The 24,807-nt window shown below is 34.7% G+C and overlaps 2 protein-coding genes and 1 long non-coding RNA gene across 8 annotated transcripts; 2 read left to right on the forward strand and 1 right to left on the reverse strand.

Moving 5' to 3' along the window:
- On the reverse strand, positions 1–1,709 carry LOC148788768 (uncharacterized). The gene is made up of 2 exons (XR_016064835.1): positions 1,454–1,709; positions 1–244 (listed from the first exon to the last, which is right to left on the reverse strand). It is a non-coding gene; the product is annotated as an uncharacterized LOC148788768 (long non-coding RNA).
- Positions 1,710–3,705: 1,996 nt separating this feature from the next.
- LOC105158026 (polarity axis stabilization protein) lies at positions 3,706–13,688 on the forward strand. 6 transcript variants are annotated; one of them, XR_002286759.2, is made up of 5 exons: positions 3,716–4,220; positions 4,918–6,662; positions 7,723–7,915; positions 12,586–12,841; positions 12,923–13,688. XR_002286759.2 is itself a non-coding variant. In XM_088878689.1 (4 exons), the coding sequence occupies exons 2-4, from the start codon at positions 5,056–5,058 to the stop codon at positions 12,787–12,789; spliced, it is 2,004 nt and encodes a 667-aa protein (XP_088734815.1). In that variant the 5' UTR covers positions 3,717–4,220; positions 4,913–5,055; the 3' UTR covers positions 12,790–13,688. The 6 variants fall into 6 exon arrangements, 3 of the variants coding, with proteins under 3 accessions (XP_020548232.2, XP_088734815.1, XP_011072930.2); XR_016064683.1 differs by having other exon boundaries at positions 3,717–4,220; positions 12,586–13,148; positions 13,281–13,688; XR_016064684.1 differs by lacking the exons at positions 12,586–12,841; positions 12,923–13,688 and adding an exon at positions 7,563–7,634 and having other exon boundaries at positions 3,706–4,220; positions 7,721–7,757.
- A 6,140-nt stretch (positions 13,689–19,828) lies between these two features.
- LOC105158116 (Duplicated homeodomain-like superfamily protein) lies at positions 19,829–24,045 on the forward strand. Its single transcript, XM_011074753.3, has 2 exons — positions 19,829–20,574; positions 23,276–24,045. Exons 1-2 carry the CDS (start codon positions 20,105–20,107, stop codon positions 23,748–23,750), a joined length of 945 nt encoding a protein of 314 aa, XP_011073055.2. The 5' UTR covers positions 19,829–20,104; the 3' UTR covers positions 23,751–24,045.
- The last annotated feature ends 762 nt before the right edge of the window (positions 24,046–24,807 follow it).

Consider the following 24,807-nt stretch of genomic DNA (forward strand, 5'->3'; position numbering starts at 1 on the left):
TTTCTCCAAATCCATCCTTCAAATACAAATTCATCGATCCAAATACACCCTAATTTCATAAATTTCTTGCGCGCGTAGAACCCATGAACTTCATAAAAAAAACTTTGCTTAACAACAAACTATTAGCAAAAATGAAACTCATCAAATGTTACCCTTCCCATTGTTTGCCGATCCCATGCACACTGCGCTGCGTCGGTATCCCTAATACATCCTATTGCACCACGCGAACAATTCAACCGACACCCTAAATTGTTCAAGAAATTACTCCCAAAGTCCCAATATTACAAGAAATATAATATTTAATCATAATTAATTTTTATAATTAATAATAATTGTCTGCAGCAATTTTTTATTGATTATGATCACACAACGTGGTCCAAAACGTGCAATGCAGTAACGAGTAATCTTGACATTTGGGATGACAACATTAGCTTCAGGTCCTTGTGTAATGAAACAAACTTCTGATTGAAAAGGTGAAATGTCGAGGAGATATACATTCAAGGGCTTCCTTGCCCAGCTTATAAATTAACACAGAAAGCAACCAAGGCAATGATTGGAGTGAAGAAACATAGAAATGGAACAAAGTTACAATAGCAACTTTCAAATTGAAATAGCAACTTTGTAATTAGCTTAATTAGATACAATTTCCTGTTAATTGCAGGTAGTTACTTAACTACCAATAACCACTTCTTCATTTGTTATTTAACCACCTCCTTAGAGACATCTATTTAACAAAGCTTGTTGTATTAGAGGAAAAATTTACAGAATTTTTTCTGACAAAATGCATAAAATCCTCCTGTGTTTTAAAAAATCTGCAAAAAGCACTCCCTTGTTTTCAGAATAGGCTAAAACCCCCTTCTTGTTTTGTTTTAGTCAGCAAAAAACCCCCATTCTGTTAGCAATTAACGGGAAGTGAAGAAGACGCGCGTATGCTGCGTTTGGTAATCTTTTTCTGCAGTTTAGGTTGATATTTAATGATTTTTTGGATCAAAATACCCTTCTATGGGTCTATATAACATACAAAGAGGTTTTTTGTTTGTTTTATGTATTATTTTTGCCATTTCTCACTTTAAAAAATAAATTAAATTTTGCCATATTAAATTTAAATTGAAATATTAAATTAAATTATATTTAAATTGAAATAATTTTGTATTTGTTAATTATTAAATCTAACTAATATTTTTAATTAATTAAAATATATATTTAATTACAATAATTATTATTAATTAGCCAAAATATTTAATTATTATAATTATTTAAAATATTCTTAATTAACTAAATTATATTTTAACTAATATAATTAAAATTAATTAAAAAATTAAAAAAAAAAAGTGGGGATTTTCGTCCCTTTTTCGCCGGAAACTTAGGAATAAGTTTCCGGCGCCGTCCGGACGACTTTTCAACGACCAATGGTACCATTCGAATCCTCTCTTCAAGAAGAACATTTACATACCTTCAATTTGAGTTTTCCTCAATCATAGAGAGTGGGCTCAAGTCACGATCTCCGAACATATTTTTTGTCGATTCGTCCCCGTCCGGTCGAATCTCGGTCTCAAACCACCACCATTAGACTCGTCTCTTCAAGATGATTCTAATGAGACTGGCCTCACTTAATTTGGTAAGGAATTTACGAAGATACAACAATTTTAATAAACTTCTGTCCACCGGCGACGAAATTGAAGCGGGGAAGGGGAAGCCGGGGGGTTGGGGGGGGGTGGTGGGGGGTGGGGGGTTTGTGGGGGCTATGGGGGTAGGGTGGGTAGTTAGTTTTTTATTTAAATATATAATAATAATATATTTTTAAATTTTTAAAATTATTTATATATAATATAAGTTAAATAATTTGTTGAATCTAGACCTTTTATTTTTTTAAAATCTAACGGTTGAGATTAATTGATTAGATCTAACGATCAGTATTTAATCAAAGAAGATCCAACGGTCATTAATATAAAAAATAATATATAATAAGTAAGGGTATAACGGTTATTTTTTAAAAAATTAACACCGTTAGTTGAATTTAACGGAGAGGGGACGATTGAGTTGAGTTTTACAAAATACAGGGGGGCTTTTAGCCTATTCTCAAAACAAGGGGGTGCTTTTTGCAAACTTTTTAAAACACAGAGAGGTTTTATGCATTTTGTCCAATTTTTTCATCTTCTTGATATATATAATTTTGCAGTGTAGATAGAGAAATACATTTCTGTATATTTTTTCTCTAATACAATATATTGATTAAAACTTCTGTCGCTTCTCTTCGTTCGACAAATACAACCTTCCCTCTTGCTCGTGCCTCTGTGATCCTAACATGGCAAATTCTTCCTTGCTGGATATTTGAGTTCCTCGACTACACCAAAACCAAATCAAAAGTAATCTTCTCAGGTTCCCACAGACGGCGCCAACTGATCTGGGACGAAATCCACGCGACCTCTGTGGTCGGGCGAGCTGGTCCTCCAAGTGGTTCGAGGTCGTAACCTCTCCCAAGCTAGTGATTAGGCCCTAAGAAAAGAAGCAGACCGTTAGGTTTGCTGGGGTGGCCCCCAGCTAAAACCCTCCGATGCTTAAGTTAGTGTTTGGTTCTGAGGTCGTAAAAGCAGGTAGCTTAACAAGTTGAAGAGCTATAGCGACCAGAACGTAAAAAATGGTTAAGTCAACGTACCATTAATGCACTGACTGGAGGGTATTTATAGAGAGAAGCTGGGGGTCTGGTTGATCTAATGCGCGACTTCCACGTGCCTCGGGTTCTCGACCCGACCCGATAAAAAGGCGCGGATACTGCTGGTAAACTTGTAATTTTGTGCTCTTTTAAAGGCAAAATTATCTTTTCCCGCTAAATTAGGATTTACCCATATCACATTGCTTTCACCAAAGCGAGCCTTCAGCTCGTCCCACAATTCTTGAGCTGAATTGATATAAAGCAATGCCTCTACAATGTCTTTTGAGCTACAACTGGGGATCTAAGAAGTGACCATACAGTCATTTCTTACCCATTGTTCATCATTCTTTGAATCTTCTTTTGGTTTCACATTTTTGCCGTTGATGAAGCCCAACTTCATCTTGGCTCCTAAGCCCAATCTCACGAATCTGCTCCTGCTTCTAGATAAATTTTAAAATTTTCAACTGAAAATTCACAATACAAAAATTGATATACTAAAATTCATTTTTCAAATTTAGCTAGTTATATAAATATAAATAAAAAAAGTATAATAATTATATATTATTAATTAAATTACATTATTATTTAGTTTAAATTCGATTCAACAAATTATTTTTAATTTTATAAAAATTAAAATTATTTTAACTTAATTTTTTAAATAATTAAAATAATATGTCTTTTTATTAAACGTCGTCGCCCAGGCAATTAAGGTTGTCGGTTTCTTAACTATTGAAAAATCAATGAGTTTTATAATAAGAATATAACGGGCAACTCAGTGTCGTTAAGTATAACTAATCGAAAAAGATAGTATGCATTATTTTAAAAATTATAAAAATTATTTTATCTATATTTTTAAAATAAGGTATTTTCAGCTAAATTTGAAAATAAAAAATCTATTTTATGCAATTTATTCAAGAGTTAAGGAGTGGATTACTGAAAAAGCACCCAAGACTCTAAGATGAAGTATTGATGTGTGCTGAAAAATACATAAGAATTGAGGAAATTGCGGACGTGAAAATGAAGGGTTTAAGCAAGAGAAAAATGAAAAGGAAGAGAAGTAGGGAGACAATAATGGCTTTATGATATCGCCATTGAAATTATAATAAATGTCATTTTTATTAAAAATAATATAGTAGATATGTAGATAGTGTAAATTTTTATATTTTTAATAATACAAAACATTGAGCAATGCGATTGAACAATTTTCAAATCTCTCTCTCTCTGTCTCTCTGTCGAAGAAATTCTTTGAATCTGGTTGGGGTGGGTGGGGAATTATGAAATGACCCAGAAAAAAAAGCAGCAAAAACAGAAAAAATCCAAACAAGGGTGCCGGTAAATCAGCTCGAAGGAATTTCCGTTCCAAGTCTTCTAATAATCAAAGCGCTTAAGAGATTTACATGGGCACTGCTCAAGTTAAAGATAAAACCCCTTGAATCTAAGCTCACACTTTGATTCTGTATTGGGCATTTACATCCGGAGTTCTTGAGTTCTGTTTCCATAGTTTCGTCTTGTTGGCAGATCCAAGCTGCTTTTCGCAATTTCAGCTTCTGGGTTTCTGCAAATTCAGGTAATTATGATTCACAGGACCCCTTATATGATTCTAATTTGCTCAATTTTTAGATTTTATTTCGGCACCGGTTGCGGATAAAATGCTTGTTTCTTTATTTAAATCCGTAAGCTTTTTAGCAGAGCCTTCATGAATTGATTTTTTCTTTTTCAGACAACTTTTGCAATCTTTTAAGATTGTGGATTTTTGACCGTTGTGAATTTTATTAATTTCACGGTAAAGGCATTTTTAATGATGACCCAGGCCAAATTCCTACTAGATTGGTGTGGATAATGAATTCCAACTGTAAGAAACTTTGAAATAACCTAGAAAAGATTAACTTTTCATGATACAATATCTTTTGGGGTTTGAGGTAATTTTTCATAGTATAATATTTGAGGGGGTACGGCACCTCTAAGAGATTTGAAACTTTTCTGACCTGTTATATGATAATAGCAAGACATCCAAGAGCGGCTTGTATGGAAACTTGTTCTATCAAAAAGTGACAGGGATGACAATGCTGTCCATTTAGATAGTACATGCTATATGTTCATGTACTTCTGTCATATTCTTGATTCTTATTTGGGTTCTTATCCTCACGGAGGAAGGTCGTATCACTAAGCTTGCGTATGCATCCTAACTAATTGCAGTATTTTTTTTGGAGTAAAACTAATTGCATTTTTTATTCTTCTTTTTCTTCTCTTTTGGACCAGTCTAGGTTTTATTGGTGAATAGCTTGAAAGTACACTCTCCCACCTACGTTCTATATGGGTGGTCACTGTTGCTTCAGCATTATGTGTGGATGGTCAATGTGGAGATTATTTGACTGAAACTTTTGGTTTTCGATTATCTGGAAATGAGCCGGTCGCCATCATTTTCTGTCAAGCCAGAACTTGCTTCAGAAGTTGATGAAAAATCTTTGCAGCAATGGGTAGTTGCATTTTGTATCATTAGGTTTGATCTTGAGCAGGGCCAGCTCATTGAGGAGTGTTACCCACCTGGCTCTCTTACCCAAAATGAGGAGCTTGAGGTCTCCTTTAGTTCATTCCCGGATTCAGTATCACAGAACCATAACCGTGCAAGCATCCATGATTGTATCTTTTTCTTCCGCATAAAGAGACATAAAGCCCCTGACATTTTGAATATTGAACCGTCAGAGATTGTTGAAGTAGATAATAACATATCATCCCAAAAGCCAATCGGTGAGGCTGTCCAAGAGAGTAAATGTCAAAACAACTATGACTCAAGATTCTTGTACGGCTTTGTGTTTAATAGACAGAGACATGATGAGAGGCTAAAGCGAGGAGGTGAACAGAAGTCTGTGGTTATTCTTTCTCATAGTCCATATACTAGTGTGTTTAGACCTTTGTTACAAATTATGGGTCCCTTGTACTTTGACATTGGAAATAAGGCCCTTAATTATATTGCTGCTTATGTATCAAAGTGGCCTGTACCTTTGCCTGGTCAGCTGGTGGAACTTCCTATTGGGAACGCGTCACTGAAAGTGAACCTGCCTCCTTCCCATAGTTTGCCATCAGATAATGGATTTTTTGAAGACTCTGCATCCTCACTGGCACCTCTGCTTCCATCAAATCTATCAATTCCACAGGGCCTATTTCACGACTCAGATCTTTTCGGTATGTTCCGCGGACTGCTAATGCAGCTTTGGAAGCTCTGGGAACTACTACTCGTGGGTGAACCCATCTTAATTATAGCACCAACGCCTCCCCAGTGTTGTGAAGCTGTTGCTGGTCTGGTTAGTTTGGTTGCCCCCCTTCTTTTTAGTGTTGACTTCAGGCCTTACTTCACTATTCATGATCCAGAATTTGCCAAATTGAACTCTCTTCAAGAGGGTTCCTCCTTCCCGCCGATGATTTTAGGTGTGACAAACCTTTTCTTCTTAAAAGCACTTCGTAATATGCCTCATATAGTTTCAGTTGGAAGTCCTATGTCAAATTCAAGTCGTTTTACTGTTGCTTCTAAGGGTTTACCTGGAGGGATCCCTGGTCAAAATGAAGGGTCTAGCATCCAGCATCTTTCTTTTAGGAAGTTTACTCCTGCAAATTTCTTGAATGCTGTGAAGTTGAGGAGAGATGGTCCTTTGTGTCTAATGACAGAACACAAAGAAGCTGTATGGACAAACTATGCTGCAGTGACAAAGCCGGATACCTCCATCTTGAACAGGCTTATTGATGCTGGACTGTCCCCAAGGGTTGAGGAGTCAATGTCGGTTGTCAACAATGATATACTACGTCGCCATTTTCTGGAGCTGACAACTAATTTCTTGGCACCTTTTGGTCCATATTTTAGAGCAAATACACCTTCTGAAGCATCATCCCCATTTGCTGATCCACCTCCTCTACCCTCATTCAATGCTGAGGAATTCCTTGCAAGCTTGTCAGCAAGAGGTCCTGGGAAGTTTTTGCAGAAGCGGATGAGATCAAATTGGCTGGATTTGTACAGGTACTGATTATTGCAGTAACTTAAACTGCCTTTTCAGAGATTGCTTTTGGGTTACCAAATTCTGCATTAATTGATTAAATGTCAATAAATGGAGAATGTGTATCAAGGCATTGTTATTTCATCCCTGGAAGAAATGTACTAAAACTTTTTCTTCTAATTTCTTTAACTCTCTTTATTTATCCATTTTCTATTTTGTGACACTTCCCTAGTATCCAAAGATAGGATTCCAGGTGGTTCCAATGTATTAGCCTTTTTCTTCCCCATCTTTTCATATACTTACACTCAAAAGGTCTTTAGAATTTGCTTGTTTTGACCTGGAACATGCCACAGGATCCAACAGTTTGACCAGAAAGCTAGCTGCTTTGTGATGCAGTAGTCTGTCTATTTCTTCTGAGCAAATGAACAATTGGCAATTCTTTCCCATATTAGCACCTTAAAGATACTTTCTAAAGTTGCTACCTGCACAAGATTGCAAATTTCCACTTTTTTCAATGCTCTGATGGTAGTTGATTTCTTCTACTCCGTTCTAAAACCTACCTCATTTTGTCTGGCTTTCCCCTTCCTACCTGTCATATTTTTCTGCAGCATGCGTAAACTGCTGTGTCTGGACATCATTTCAAAAAGTTTGGTTTTCCATCAAAAGCATTAAACATTACATTGATATATTTAGGGTAAGCCATGATATTCCCATAAAGCTTATCATAATTGGAAACTGCATCGCCTTTTCATCTCCCACTTACTAGTTGTTATATTGGTCAAATTTCATATGATTCTGTTGGTAATACTCTTTCAAATGCTAAGGTAATAATGTCTGGTGGGCGTCCTGTGTTAATTTTTGCTTGTCAAACCACTTGGGTTTGTTTCCTCGACTTACTGGAATAGATGTCTGGACACTTCCAGAGGGACTTCATGAAGTTTACCTGGTTACATTGATGTCATAGCCCCTTTACAGCTGACCTCTGCGTTTTCTGTAGTTAAGTATAAACCACTGGACTTACCTGGCCTTTTTGATATGTTATATTATTTTTTTGAAGTTTATATGTTATTTACATCAATGCAGGCGGTTCTTGAATGGACACAACTTTCTGCCTTGGTTCCAGAGAAAACGTGCTGTTGCTGAGCAAGAACAGTATAAGTTGTGGAGGCAAGCTAGAGTTAAGAGCAACATACATCAGTTGATCCGTACCATGTCTGAATTGGAAATTGTTGATTCCTTCAATGCAATTGAGAGACACCTTCAAGGAGAGATGCAGGCAAGTCCTTTTTAAATTTAAAAGAAACTTCCACTTCAGTTATATGTCAAAGTCTATATAAACATGTAGAAGACATGGCTACTGACATTTTATTACACGAATAGAATAATTTCAGTAAATTGATAAATATTACTTATGGGTTAAGTATTGATAAAGCATTAATCTTATCCTGGATGTTGATAGGTGGCCCAGAATTTCCTCAACCCCCTAAACAAAAATGAAGAAAATCTATTAAATTAGTTTAAGTTAGCACACGTCTACAATTTTTTTGGCTCCTCTTAAAAGAGATCACAGGAAACAAATAATATTAATTAAGAATCCAAAACCTTTTTGTGGAACAGGCATATCAATATGCATGGATCGCATTCGCCGTTCCACTTCCTGTTTCTATGTTAATAGGAAGGGGTCTTCCTTTTCCTTTCCCTTTCCCCCTTCCTTGATAGTAGCAAGACTCCGTTGTATGTGGGCTTTAGTATTTCATTGTTACGTGTAGTTATTATTTACTCAATAATCTGTCTATTCAGGCTAATAATAGTAGTTTTATCTATCCATATGTTTGCTCTTCAACCCATGATATTGATTTTTTCTCTAGAAGTCGTTTCTCAATTGATCCACTAACTTCTATTATGTCAATGTTTATCACTAATGTTGGCATTGTGCTTCTGGTGCTAATTTGGCATACCGGCTTTTAGTGTTATAGACACAAAAGATAGCGGAGAATCTTAAGCTGCGTGTTTTCTACAACCTTTGCTTTCTGGTTACTCTTCTCCCTCACTCTAGTCTTTTGGATTTTTTTTGGGGGGGGGGGGGGGGATCCTGTGGAAAAGTTTACTTTGGAAGGCCTTTTAACTAAATCTGTTAATGTTGCATGTCCAGATGACTCATGTAGTTAAAGCCTTATTTCTTGTCGAGAGAGAAATATATGATAAATTAGTCTTGCATGCAGTATAGACATCAGGATGTTAACATTTCAACTTTGGCTTGTTTAGTCTCAGCTATGTCTAACTCAGACTTTAGAGTTATTTGATATATATAGCCACTTTTGCTGGGACCAGAACGATGAATTCTCTCTTAATTCATCATGTGTAACTTTGCACATTGTCTGGGTTCTGTTTTTTTTCTTCTTTTTTTTGTACATATCAAGGGGAAAACAGGAGAACATTATATATATATATATATATTTATTTGGTGGATAAGATCAAACTCCTTTGGCACGCTCAAATGAACCATCTGAGAAAGTATACATGATGGAATTGATTGCTAGGACTTTTCTCTCTTCAGGTGATCTATAGAAGAAGATAATAAACTTCAGAACACCAGGAACGCCAAAAGCAACCAAAATATTCCTTGGTGAATCGGGCGAAAACTTGAACTATTCTGACCACTATGTCCTAACTAACCTTTGGTTTATAAGACACCACCCTGTGCAGTGCAAAATAGAAAACACAAGAAGGATCATAGCTGGAATGCTATGTCACACATTAAGCAGCCACACTTAATGTAAGGTACTCTAGAAATGAATGAGATGCTTATGTATATTCCTCACAGATATCAACTGTAAGAATAGCCTCTTTGTCAAGTTCACCTTCTTAAGTGGTGTATTAAACCATAGTGCATTCCAGTGAAATGATATATGCGCACCTAGAGAACAGGGGTAGAAAGATTTTCTAGCTGGCTTATATGATTGCCCCTTCACGCTGTCTATCTTCTGTGGTTTTATTATAGTTCATGCCCTTGGATGTCTGAAGCATTTCCTGAACATGCTGTATTTCCATCTTGTACTACTGGTGGACTAGAGGTTTCAGGTTCTGTCATGCTTCAAACTAATTATAAAGTGATTGTAGGAAAATTGATGGTGAAATACCCATCTACATTGCTTGTTCTTTTTCTATCGTTAGCAATGTAAGAGTGTGATTCAGATTGCTTGTTTTATAGTATAATTTGGTGTTATTATGGCATTTCTACTTTCAACAAATAGAACTTCAGGGCACAGAGATGAGCTGCTTCATCCATAAAGAGGCAATCTGTATTTTGGCTTGATACTACGCTTGAGTTGAGGTCCTGGATGTGGAAATAGGACCATGGGCCTTCAGCATGTCTGAAAAGCTTGGGGGTCTATTATGGCGTAATGCTTATGCAGGAAGTGACTTGGGATATTTATATGGTTTTATGCCTTTGGTCGTCTTCCCCCCCCCCCCCCCTCTACGGCTCTATCTTTTTCTTCTCTTTTTGTTTGCTTTTCTTGATACTCTATAATTTTGAATGCTTCTTCCCCCTTTCATCCCCCGTTTCTAAATTTAGCAAAAAAGGATATTGTTGTATTCTATCCCAAAAAAAGAGGGGAAATGATGATTTGCTTGAAATGATACCAAAGTATTTTGCCTTTGAGCCTGCACGGAACCTATGGTTATGTCTTGCTCAATGTTTAAATGTTATGAATAGCGTATTAAAGCCACATCATCATAATTGCTAAACTGGCAAGGGGAAGAAATCTTTTTGCATGAAAGATGTTTAATGGTCTATAATGACCAAAGTTAACACTGAAAGGGTTGGTTTCGTCTCAAAGACAGGGCTACTTTAGGAAAAGAGAAGTAAGAAGGACTGAAGACATGCCAGTTGAAAATAATTGCCAAGTCCAGCTTTATGTACTCTTGATTATTTGGTTAGCATGTGAATTTGTCTATGCAAAAATTTTCTCTTTTGCAGTCAGAGTTAGAGCAATAAATACTGTTGATTCCCCTGATAGCTACCTTTTTTCTTCTCGAATCCTCAAAAACTGTTGGATAAAAGCTTGCAAGTTTTGTGATTGTTGTGACGAATTAATATTCATAAAGTATTTGCAAGAAATAAGTAATAACACTTTGGTAGTTTAGGATATCGTAGTTCATTACTGATTTGGGGACCCCTCTATTGCCATTTTTGCTAATTGGAAGTAGGTTTTACTGTTAGAAAGGGAAGGGTAGCGAGGATGGTGGATTCCTCGGACCCAATGGCACAAAACATGGGTCCTTACCGCTGGTTATGTGTGGGTTACGCATTTGTATTATTGGATCTCTTAGTTTTTGTTATCTTTTGTGGGGGGTAGTAGGGTTGGGTGGGGTCTAACCTTTTGTTAGTATCTGCAGCGCGAATCTTCGTTGTCCAAAATTTGCTCTCAAATATGTCAAGTAGACAAGTAGGAATAGCTACAATATTAGTATGACGAAATGAACGCCTTTGGTGGATGACAAGATTCTTGGTGAAAGAACTTGGTCAAAGTTTTTAATTAATATAGATGTATAAAAAACCTTATTTCTTTGATTTTCAAATGCTACATAACCATTAAGAATAAAGATATTCTGGATGGCATTCAAACATCTGATAATTTAATTTCCATGAAAATTTTGTACATTGTCTGACAGAAAAGAGCAGAAAACGTTCCTCATGAATTCGTATAATCACTAGACAGTTTTTGACATTTTTTTTGTACTATAAGTTTTTACTAACAACGACCATGTTATTTGGCAAACATCCTAGATAAAGACACTTGAAATGCCCCTAATGTGGACCGTAAAATAAGTTCAGGAAAATTTCCTTGTATCAGTGTAGCTTCTTGAGTGTCTGTTGTAATTTGAAATTTAACATGAAACTTGAAATTGCTTCAGTATTTGTTTTCTTCGTTGCTACCTTTCATGTCTTCCAGGAAACAAGGTAGCAGTGTTGGAAACTTTGAACAGAACTTCTATCTTGAAGTCTTATTAACTAAAAGGACTAAGGATGCATTTAATGAGTATTGGACACTAGTAGGTATATGTCATGATGTATGTTGATGATGACAGGAAATCTTGTCCATGCAGTGTTAGTTCCTTTATCCATCATTTTTCATGTATAGAAAGGAGAAGCACATCTCCGCCAAAAGTTTACAAAGTTATTTCTGCCATGCACCTTTACCCTCAGGTGTTGTGATGAATTTCAACCAGACTATGTACGCATTTACTAAATTTAAATAGTACAACCAGTCTATTAAACTTAATGCACAGAGATTTAGATGGGAGTTGAAAGGATAAAATTTTCGAGTATATTCCCAAATTTCCGCCAGAAGTAGTTGAGGTGACATTACTCAAATGAGAGGGTTCAATAAGAAAGGAGTTTATAGTTTATGAAATGGAGGCTTAAGGACGTCCGGAGAAAGAAATTAGAGTCGTAAATTTTGGATAGAGGGAGTGAATTTTAAGTCACGAGGTAACTATCAGAGGAACAAAAGATGTAGCCAATTAACGAATTAAATACTGGTTCTCAGGGTGGTAAAAAAATGATCGAAGACCATAGAATGAATCTGAGAGGACTTCTGGGTGAAAAATAATTCTAATGTTATTACAGAGTGGAGTTTCAAAGATGAGAATGTGCTTGCCCCTATTCTAGTGCTTCCGTTCCCTCTCAAAGTTTGAATTGATATGGCCCTATGGAAATCTATGAGTGATTGTAATTTGTGGAAGACTAGTCCCAAGTTTTTCAAATCAGGAAACCCGGTTTGCCTCTTGGATCATGCACACTTTTGCTGTCAGCTGTCAGCACTTTGCTTCTTCCAAACTTTGTTATTATCCTCTGCATTGTGGCTGTTATCATTATGTGTTGTTTGTATCATCAGTTCATGTCTATATATGCCACTAATTGCAATTTCTCTGTAGCAGTATGGAATAGCAAATGAAGATACTGAAGCTGTCTGTGAGAAATTGAAGAAAGATCTGAAGACCGTGTTCAGTGTTCTCCCGAAGGACATGCAACAGCTTTTGATCATGAATCCTGAGAGGGCGTCTCTTCTACAAGAAAACCATGAATGTTCCGATCTTCCTAAGCAGACTCTTCTGCCAGATGGTGTTGTATCCTCTGCTTAACCCAGATGACATGCAAAACATGGTTTCAAATTTGTCAATGGCAGTTCCTCATGTACAAGACAGTCTTCACTGGCAACCTGATTCTTTGAGAAGTCATGAATTTTGTTATAGCTTCACTCTGTTATTGGTGCAGGATGCTTGATGCTCCTTTTGTCAGAAATATCTCAAACTAGTCCGGATAACATTCACAGGGGCACAGCATGTTGGATATATTGCATTCTCAAATCCCTTTCTAAATTCTCCAGATGAGATTGAGGCAAGAAACCTCAAGAAATACAGTCAGGTTACAAACTTGTGGGAAGAGAGCTGGTATCAACAGGTTACAGAATGATATTGGAAGAATGCTACAAGTTCAGCAGGTCTTATTGTTCTTTCTAGTCTTGATTAAAAAAGTTGTTCTTTGGATTTTCATATTATACTTCCAAAGTAATGATCCTACTGTACTTTGGCAATTTGAAATCTAATTTACTCCTATAGTGGGGTTTATTTAGGTTATGCACATGACTACAAGTATTTCAATTGACCTTCTCGGAGCAAGTGCTTGCTGAAAATTCCAAGAAAACAATAGCATTCACCGGGAGCAAAGTTTCGTCCAATGTTTATAAGCTTGCTTACTACAGGGATTGGCAAACTTACTGCGCTCTTTATCGTCCTACGAGTATCATATAATATTAGAACTTCATGGTTTGAAGTTGTCCTTTGTAACTGGTACTACCGGATATTGTGTTGGTGCTAATAGCATCTTTAAAGTCAATGTTGGTTATTTTACCAATGGTTTCACACATTATGGGCAAATGCCTTGTTAATTAGACGTGTAACAACCTGTTCTTTCCTTGCTTCCAGTATATATGTAGACGAGGATATTGTGGTTCTAACAAAGAAAACTTCAGTTCTTTTCAGATATGCTTTTGACTTTACTAGTTAAAGGTCTTTAGTGGAATTCTCTTTGTGTCGAATAGCCTTCCTAGGATGTAATGTCTCGTGTCAAATGTAACCCTTGTGTCTATCCCAGTGAGCAGACCATGTGAAAAAGGGGTCTCATGAAAAGAACTTGACAATGATTCATCTGAAAATAAGCTCTGATTGGCAGGTCATGTCGTCTTGTTCCCACATGATGAGAAGCATTCTTATTTCAAGATAATTGCAGTTCTGTATTAATTTTTGTATCTCTTAGAACTCCAGGTCAGGATATCTTTATTTCTTCCTTTCATTAACTTTTGCCTTTCTCTAAGATTTTGAATTGATTTCATATGCTTGTTCCTTGATGTTACTGAGCTCTCCTCAGCATGTTCAGATTGAAGGGTTACTTGTTCTTGAAATGTGGGGTTGGTATTGTTCATGAAAGAAAATCAGAACTATTTCTGTTACATCATTTAGTTTCCACCATTGCAATTCAAGAATAATGTGTTTGGACGCTGTAATTGGTGAATGTGAGAAGAACCCTTGTGCGATATTAGGTTAAGTATGATAACATTAGCATAATTGGACCCTGTATAGAATTTTGGCAGGTAAGATTTGGGGCCAAAATTTGCTGCATCTGCTGTGACCACAGCAGCCCAGATTGCATCATTTCGCTGGTTATATTATTGTTAATCTTTCTGCTGTTTGGTCTTTTGCTTTTAGCATAACATTGTGGAGCATCAAAATCTCTTGCAGTTGGTAGCTTAAGTAGCTCTTGATAGCAGATACACTTGTTTTTTCAATTTGGTTGTTGAATTGTACAAAAACAAGTCTTGTAATCGTTCCTATATGGAGTTGCGCGACACTGAATAAAATGATGTCAGTATTTTGCTTTAGCCTAAATTACAATGACAGTCACAGAAATCACCCCTCATTTTTGGATAACTACACATACATCTACAGAAGTGTCCACATTATTACATTGTCCCTTCTCAGTCATCCCCGGCCTGAAAAAAGGTAGCGTAAGCGAAAAATCGCCCCTGTCGGTTTGGTTCAGTTTCCAGACTTTGTTGTGAACCATAATGGCCATAAGGGCTGTATTTGTAATTAGTGAACATTCCACATTCCAGGGAGTGTTAGTGAAATATTATGGGAAATAGCAATATGAGCATTGAAAGATGATAGTTGGTCGTTGCATATCTCTGCACACCTGTTGTTTGTTCGCTGAATGAAAATGTACAAAAGGAAATGGCATCTTCAAGTAGTAGTTCATCCTTTGTGGGTATGAAATATGGGAAGGAAAAAAGCAATCTTTGTCAATGTGGTTCTCTTGTTGCATTCACAGTGGTATGAGCCATATGCAGAAGATGGGTATAATTTATACATAAAAGTTTAAGTGTTTGTTCCTCGTTGTGAAAAAACACTCAAACACTCATAGCGTTACTTAAGTGTTCTTTTTAATTATGATAAATCAAAAAGACAATTTAAAAGTCCGAATACCGCTAAACTACGACAAATATATCTGAGTAGTTGAGAGCAATTAAAGTTACTAAATAGTTTTTCTTGTTTATTACAACTTTGTCTTTTTATACCAACCTTTCGTTTATTCAATTTAAATTATTTTTCTTAAAATCAACGAACAATTAATGTCTTTTTATACCAATCTTTCTTGTTTCAACGATAGAAATATAAAAAAAAATTATGAACTTAATATTGTTTTATAGCTAATAAGTGATATATTTACCTCTAAATATATAGTTGTACACGCACGCAATACGTTGTCGTCAATATGAAGTAGAAAGTCATAATTTTCATCCACATTATTGTATGAAGATGAATGAAACCTAAAAATTACAGTATTAGGAACATGGGCAACAAACTCCCGATTTTTCTGTTCATATACAGTATTTCTTCAGCTCTTTTCCTACTTCATTTCCTAATTTGTCTTGCATTCTTCTTCTCGGCCTTATCCTTTCTAACACTTCAAATCGGGGAACATCATTCTCAAGATCCCATATGTGTAGTTTGTGTTAGTACTGTAGGTGATCAAAATTCAATTAATTGGTTGTTTTGTAATATTAAATATCATAAATATAATTATTATTTGGTTATTTTTATTGTGGATAATGCCTATTTGATGTCGACTTAAACCAACTTCTTATGGTTGGTCTGAAACTTTACAAATCAAGAACCCTCGAGAATGGTTATTGAGGAATTTATAGAGACTTGCACAAAGTGATACATTCATGCGATGAGTATCTCGTTTCATCGACAACAGACGTGTGACGCTTATGTCCTCCAATGGGTGCTTGGCGAGTGGGTTGTCAAGTGCAACTAATTGACTCGTTGGAGTTGTCTTATTAAAGCTCGTGTGACATGATTGGAATGACTAGAACTATTTATCGATGATAGTACGACAATTAGTCCTCTAATCTAAGAAGCCACAATAGCCTTGTGTATGGGGCAACTATGTCTTGGTCCTGGTTGATGTGACTGTGGTACAATGTGGTTATCAAAAGCTCTGCACCAGTGCAGTCAAAACGTTCACGGAGGGCTGTTGTACTCCATGATAGAATCCATCGCCCATCACAAAATGATGGTGATCTCCTATGTCCTCTAAACTTTGTTAATCTTTGAAAGTCTCTGGCCATAACTGTTGATCAAATAGAAAAGTGGTATTTCTAAGTTGATTAGTGGGAAAAACAATCAAGAGTAGATACATAGTTATCAAAGTAAAGAATGGGAACGATCTAGAATTTTGTGCCCTAGACTTTGATCAGGAGAGAGTTCGATGGATGAACCACATTTGTATGGTATGCGCAGTTGAAGACTCATACCGATTTCATATACTCTCTAGTCCCATGGATCATTATTAGATGACCACTTATGATAATGGTACTCTTGCATTATGAGTAAATGAAAAGTGATTAATTAATACTACTCAATTAATCTAAGGCAAGTTAGTTTTTGGATTAAATTGTATATGAGACATAAGACTAAGTTTAGTTGAAGATGAACATACAAGGGTCACACACAAAATATTAACGGCATTCAAAAATTAATTAGAGAATTAACTTTAGATAGATTATTCAATTGAGATTCTATGTGATATGAGACCTAAAATTTTAATTAATTGGATTAGTTAAAGATTTGAGTTTTGGAATTAATTAATTAGATTAATTAATATTAGGTCCAAAAGTTAAATAAAAATTTAATGTGGACTTGAAATTAATTGATTGGATCAATTAATTACTAATCTAAAGTCTGAATGTATTTAACTCAAATTGTGGTCAAGCCTAGGGGTGTAAACGAGTCGAGCTCGACCTTTTCTAGTGAGCTCGAACTCGATTTGCAGTAGGATGGAGCTCGAGCTTGACTCTTACATGATGAGCTCGAACTCGAGCTCGTAATTTTTTTTATTATTATTATTAGATTAAATCATGGGATTGAATTACCAAATTTTTACATAAATTTATAAGTAATAAAATAGATTGCATAATGTATACTATGTTATAAATATACCAAAATATAGTATAAAATTTTAATTTATTGTTATAAATATAAACTATTAATTAGTTAGTAGTATTGTAATTAGTAAAATATACCCAAAAATTCATACTGAATAATTTAAAAATTATAGAAAAGTATACATTATCTGAAATTATTCAATCGAAATACATAAAAATATTTTATAGTTGAGATTAATATATGTTCACAATCTGCAACAAATTTATATATATATAAATATTAGTATTACATTGATGTAACTATCATCTTACATTGTTGAGCAACATGGGTTAATTGGGCCATCAAAATTCAGATCAAACCGTTCGATATTACATTTGATAAAATTTTGGACTTATTGGATATACGGATGTCGAGATATCGTACTCGCAACATAAGAGTAATCATTCAAGACAATGTATCGTTGAATCAGGCCATGTGATTTTAAATCATAGCGTCTGATATGATCTAATAGACACAATCTTATATATATTTAAATTTGGTATGAATCGGGTGCCCGAATTTTAATATATCGTAATTATTGTTTAAACTTTTACATATAATAAAATGATAATAAAAATAATTAAAATTGTTCAACCATCATTATTTTTATTATTATTATTATCATTATTTTTAGATTAATTCATAGGTGACAATTTCGACATAAATTTTTATAAGTAATAAAATAGATTGCATAATGTATAGTATGTATCTTGATGTAAATATAAAACTCAAAAATTGATAAAAAAAAAATCATAAGTGAATTACCTGTCAAATAAAAAAGTATAACACAATACAAATATATATTAAAATATGACATAAAATTTATATGTCATAGTAGATAATAATTTTAATTATAAAAATATTATAATTTACTAAATTATTGATTAAATTTATTTTTGTATAAAGATTAAATGTATAAATAAAAGTAACATAATTTATTATTATTCAAAATAAAATATATGGAATTGATTAATAATTATAATATATAGTCAATTTTGAGTATAAAATTGATAAGGTATTGAATATGAATTAAATATATAAAAAATTTTAAAAAAAAAACTCGCAAGCTAATGAATAGAGAGGATTGGTTTGAGAAATTTGAGCTCGAGTCGAGCTCAAAATCAAGCCGGCTCGACTCGTCTGCCACCCCTAGTCAAGCCTCAGCAGACCTTCGAAGGACCTTCAAGAAACCACAAGAACCTACCATACATTAAGACCCTTGATTAGAAGTTTGCACCCTCATGAGTAGGAGCTCACCTACCATTCGCTTGAAGCAACCATTCACTCTATATATAGACGGTGTTGGAATCTTAGTGTGTCTAAATGTTTTTGCTCTCTTCATTTCTCTCTTGTATCTCTACTTCTAAAGTATTGTAATCTCTTTTCATCATTTTTGAGAAAACTAGAACACTTTCTACTTTAAAGCGGTGTTATTCTAGTTCCATTCAATTACGTTTCTAGCAATACTCAAAAAGACGTAAGTTGGTATTTCTTGTGGACTTGTTATAGATAGCATTGTTTTGCTCTTGTGTAGACTGCAAAATTTGTAACATCCATCGTGATGATAATAGGGTTGTCACGAGGGAAATTCAATCTTGCCGAAATTTTTTCATGTGAGGTCCATGTGACTTTTTCCAGCAAGTCTAAAAAATTCCAGCAGCTAGTGTCCCAAAATCAAACAAATTAAATAATTAAAGGATGTTTTTGTTTAACTCTAAATAGTTAAAGGACTAAAATAAGAAAATAACCATATTTAGTGGGCGAAAATTACCTTTAATCCCATTTTTTCAACCATTGTAAACTTTATTTGCTTTTACGTAAAGCATATCATAATTCTTATGATTAAAATTTGAATTTTTCAAAAGCAACGGTTAATTTTGAAGAATGGAGTCAAATAAAATTGTTTCCTTGTTATTTAAAGGGGAAATGTCATTTATCCTCCCATAACGTTTCACTTTTAATCTCATTTGTTACAAGATTCTCACTTTTGATCCCGTAACATTTAAAACAAAATAGTGCTTTTGGTTCGATGCCACGTTTTCATTATATATTTTAACGGAACGTATCATGTGCTTAGCATGTAGCTGTTAGAACTTTTACACTTCTGGTCCCATATGTTACGGGATTCTTCCATTTGGTCTCATAATTTTTAAAAAATAGCATCTTTAGTCCCATAACTTTCAAAAGGTAGTATTTTTTTATCTCATACACCTAACGGCTACCTCACCTTTTTCATTAAATATCTAACAAAAAGATGCCACAGGATCAAAAGTGCTATTTTTTTAAAGTTACAGGACCAAAAGTGAAAATTCCGTAACCAATACAACATGAAAATGCCGTGAATTATAGGACGAAATGTCATTTCCCCCTATTTAAATTAATCTCAATATTGCTTGGCCGCCAACAATTGAGCTTCCCTTGCTTGCAGTCTCATGAAGTCAATAGGCTTTTGGGGCTTACGCAAAAATGTAGGGAATATCAGTATTAATTAACATTTGGTTCAAAGAGAATGTAAGAATAATAAATTAGGGACATGGGAGGAACACATTGCCATATACATAAAACTTCAACATGAAAACCTTTTTTCCAGCTTTTGTGTTTGGGGTGGGGGTGGGGGTGGGGGTGGGGGGGGGGGGGGGTTGAGTTAGAATATGTAATGTTTTTGTAACGTACATGACAAATCAACCCATCCCTTTACCCTCACTGGTGGTCCTCTTCCATTAATGCATTGCTACCCCCCATTCTTATCCTGCACCCCTATGTTATTCTCTTCCCCTCTCCTTATCCTGCGCATCCCCTTCTCTTCCTTTCTCCACTCTCTGAGCAGCTGCAATCCCATTATTGAACACCGAATCACAGACGTCACAAGTAGATACATACATAAACGCACACACTCACACACACATAGATGTCAGGTACAGGTGGGGTGGGGGAGGGGGTGGGGTGGAGCAGAGAAGAAGAAAAAGCATTCGAAAATGCAATTGCCATGCACTGGAGTGATGACTGCACAGAGCAAAACTGGAGCAAGATAGGGTGCATGGTTCCGAGTAAAAGCATTCAAGAACTGAAGCACCATTTCGAAATTCTTGTTGAAGATGTGGCTGCCATTGAAGCTGGAGATGTCCCATTGCCCAACTATAGTGCTGCAGGAGCTGGAGATGAGCGTGCCTCCAGCTCTTTGATTTCCACTAATAACCATTACCATGAAAAAGATAGACCCTACATGACTACTAACCCTAATTTCTCAGGCGTGGGGACTAGTGACTCCGTCTCCGGACGTCAGGCAAGCAGCGGTAAAGGAGGAGGAGGAGGAGGAGGTAGCAGCCGGTCGGAACAAGAGCGTCGGAAAGGAATTCCGTGGACGGAAGAGGAGCACAGGTAACGTTTTCTTTTATTTTGTGAGGAAAGGCAAGTATAGTATTCTTTGAGGGGGAGGATTAGCCCTACAACAAAAGATAATATTCCTAATAAAGTATTAATTAAGACATTTTTATAAAATTATCATAGTATAATAATTAGTAAGAAAAATTGTTCATAAAGTTATCACTATAAATAATTGAAAACACATCTATATATTTGACAATACAACTACATATATATAATCACAATAATTATTTATGTCGTTAGATCATCGTTATATATGTTTCATAATTAATTAATATTTTTAATGACAAATTCACTAGTTCTAGTTAATAACAATATTTAAAAAATAATTATCACTATTAAATATATATATATATATATTAAAGTACTCATGATTGTGCTTAAAATAAAAAAGAAAACATCTAGTCTTTTAAACATATAATTACTACTGAAAATTCTAATCTTATTTTTTCCCCAATTTTCCTTTTTTTTTTATTTGGGTAATGTAGGCAAACGTAAAACGTGCAAAATTAAATGAGAGTTTCATTGGCAAATTCAAGAAGATTTATTAGTGAAAAAGATAATTTTAGGATACTTTTGTTTCCTTTTTTTCCCTTCCTAGCAGCTAATTGTCAAGAATTTGTTTGATTCGAAGAAAAGTGGATATATAATAAAAAAAATTTACATTTGATTTTGAATGAGTGGAGAGGAAGTAAATCGATATAGATGCTCAAAGCCTAATTTCATTTTTCCAAATTAGAAAGAAAAGAGAAGTATAATATCAAGTAAAACCCTCATCTTAAATTTAGTTAAAATGTTATTCATAAATAACAAATTTAGGAAAAACATACAGTTAGAAAAAAATAATAATCTTTCTTTGCTCGCTTTATGTGTACTAGTGCATGCCACACACTCAAATAAGTGTACATAATTAAATAAAAAAACTTTAAAAAATTAAATTGTATTTTCAAAAATATATTTAAATCGAAAAAATAGAAAATGTTTCACATTTCCTTTATTGTCATGGTAATGCATGGGTAATGAAAAATGAGGTGAGTAGTGTGTTATCTAAGTCTAAGGGTAAGGGGTGATGAGGAGGAGGAGCCACTTCGTAGGGACCGCAAGTGGTCTTGACTTGGAAGAGGATGGTGATGGTGCCATGCTACTCATCATGCCCTCGACCAATATTCTCTAATCGATATATATATTGGCAAAAATATAATTTTAGTGTTATAAGTTAGAAATGATATAATTTAATTTTGTTCAAAAATAAATTTATAATTTGGTCTTGTAATTTTAAAAATCGGGACAATTTAGTCTTTCTCCCCAATTTGGCTGGAAAATCTACTTCATCAGTCATTTCAATAGCTAAAGTGGGGCTTCCAACGAATTTGATGACATGGGAGTCCAAATTGTTTTTTTTTTTTCTAGGAAATATATTACTTGACGAAAAGAAAATTGCCACTTGATGACATTGCAGTATTTTCAATTTGTAATATTCTTTTTGCCAAGTCATTCCTAAGAAAAAAGATGTCAGACTGTTGTGTCATCAAATTCGTTGGAAACCTAATTTAGCGTTGACATGGTTGATGACGTGAAATTTTCTGACAAAGTAGCTTGAAAGGATTAAAATTGCCATAATTTTTAAAGTTATAGGATTAAATTGTGAATTTTAATTGGAACAGAACTAGAATTGCCACCTTTAATTTATAGGATTACAAAAATTATAATTTTCCTCGATGTATATTAGTCATTACCAAGGCAACAATGAAAAGAGATGAGAGGGAAGAAAAATTCGAGACTAATACAAGCTCCAAAAAGGAAAAACTCAAGAGGAATGAGGAGGAGAAACTTCAACAAATACCTCTAAGTTATGGTACTAAAAATACATCTGATCTTACAAATATACGTGTATGTTTATATAAAAGAGAAAAACACCTAAAGCTTGCAAGGATGCAAACCATAAGTAACTCCGGAAATCTTTTCAATATTTTGTGGGTGTTGTAGAACATTAATTAAGATGGGATTTAGCTTTATGGATGAGGCTAGTAGAGTAAAATCAATATTGGAGCTCATTTATGTAAATATCAAGTTAAGAAGAATCAAGAATGAAGTAATGGGATGATAAATTTGATAACAAATCCAATAAATCACTATGATGGTCTCAAAAGTGCATTTTGATGAAAGTTTGCAAGATAAAAAACACAAGTCTAAAGGAATTTGGACAACTTTATTTCAAGGTTTCAATAAACTTCTTCACTCTTAAAAACATGAGATTTGGAATATTATCTCTAGGACAATTTTAACAACTTTGATATTTGTTAATATTGCAAACTGACTGCCCTAAAAGAAAGAATTGGTTAAGTAATTCTCCAAGGTTGCTCAAACAATATTATTTGGCACCATTTGTGAAAATAAGATTCCTTATCTTTAGTGATACACCTTTTCATGATAAATACATAGCTTTGGCCAAAACTAATAATATCTTGAGCAACAACATTCAATTGGGATGGTTAAGTGCATAGCAAATTAGGGTACGTAGCATTGCAATTTACATCCGTTTGGAGCATAGTAAACAATATAAAGAAAAAGCGTATTCCCCCTTTCACTTCCCCTTTCGTCCATAAAACCAAACAAAGCCTAAATATTAGAAACTAATCGATTGCATGTATCTATCCAGAGACAAGTATTCAACTAGTTCATTTCTTGGTTGCAGGTTATTTTTGCTTGGTTTGGACAAGTTTGGGAAAGGGGATTGGAGAAGTATCTCAAGAAACTTTGTTATCTCTAGGACCCCAACACAAGTGGCAAGCCATGCCCAAAAGTATTTCATTCGTTTAAACTCCATGAATAGAGACAGAAGAAGATCTAGCATTCATGACATTACTAGCGTCAATGGAGATGCATCCGCGGCACATTTACAGCCAATAACTGGGCAACAGATGCATCCATCGCCATCTACTCCTACAATGAAGCATCAAAGACTAGACATGCATGGAATAGGCATATATGGTGGTGCACCTATGGGGCATCCAATTGCTATTCCCCCCGGCCGTCACCTTGCATCTGCTGTTGGTACTCCTGTAATGATTCCTCCTGGACATCATCATAATCATCATCCTCCATATATTCTTCCAGTTGCCTGTCCAATGCCGCCGCCACCCCCACCGCCACCATCCATGCACCAATAATAAGAAAAATTCAAATTTCGAAAGTCCAACTTTTAGAGCCTAATCCTATGTCATAACTGCCTATGAAACCAAAGGTTGATCAACTGCTAACATTAAAGTTGGAGTATGTATATATATTCAACATCTCTTAGTCATTCTTTCTATATGTAGATAACAGTTCAACCCCCCCCCCCAACCCCACCCTCCAAATAAGTTGATAACAAATTCTACAACCATGCACTTTAAGGCAGAGAGTCTAACAAGTATTATTCTGTTATATTTTCACTCATAATAGATAAGATATTTTTATTTTTCATTTATCTATAACTTTACATTATTTTCTTGTTAATAGCACCTTATGGTTGGTCTACTTACTCTGGAATGTGAGTCTTTCTCTTAGTCCATGTTTGGTTGAAGCATTTGAAAAATGAAAGTGATTTATTTTGAATTAGGCTCAGAAGTAGGATGATTTATATATCGTCTTAAGGGTTGGAACTACTTCTTTGAAAGCTAATTTCTCTTGTTGATCAATGACGATACTTTGGAAGAGCACTAAAGAGACGATAGGTTATATATCTTTGAACCCTTCCATGTTATATTTTGTCTATCATTAATTTTGCTTTGGTGTTTTATCTTAATTATATTTATTATTACAAATTAAATACTTAGTAAGTTATGTATTAATGATCATAAAAGGCATTTGTTCCCATGAATATACATTTAATGGAGAATACAATACAAAATATCAAATTAGAGGATCCCATGTGAAAAATTATTTGGTTCAACCATTTAAACGATATGAGTGCATGTTAAGTGATTAAATTACTTTATATTTATGTATATATGAATAATCTTATCAATCATTACTTGAAAAAAATTCCAAAAAAAGCTTGATTGTACTCTTCTTGTGGTGATCAAAAGCAATGTGTGAGTATAAGAACAAAGGAAAAAAATAGTTGACGAAGAGAATCCAATACTTATGATTTATTTCGGTAACAAGCTTGTCTGTCTTGAATGAAGAAAAATGAGGACAGTAGTATGATTAGATGCTTAGGGAGTTGCAATAGCTATTTTTGGT

Source organism: Sesamum indicum, linkage group LG3 (assembly GCF_026168435.1).
Source record: "Sesamum indicum cultivar Baizhima isolate 11 linkage group LG3, ASM2616843v1, whole genome shotgun sequence".
In the NCBI taxonomy this organism is placed as follows: Eukaryota; Viridiplantae; Streptophyta; class Magnoliopsida; order Lamiales; family Pedaliaceae; genus Sesamum; species Sesamum indicum.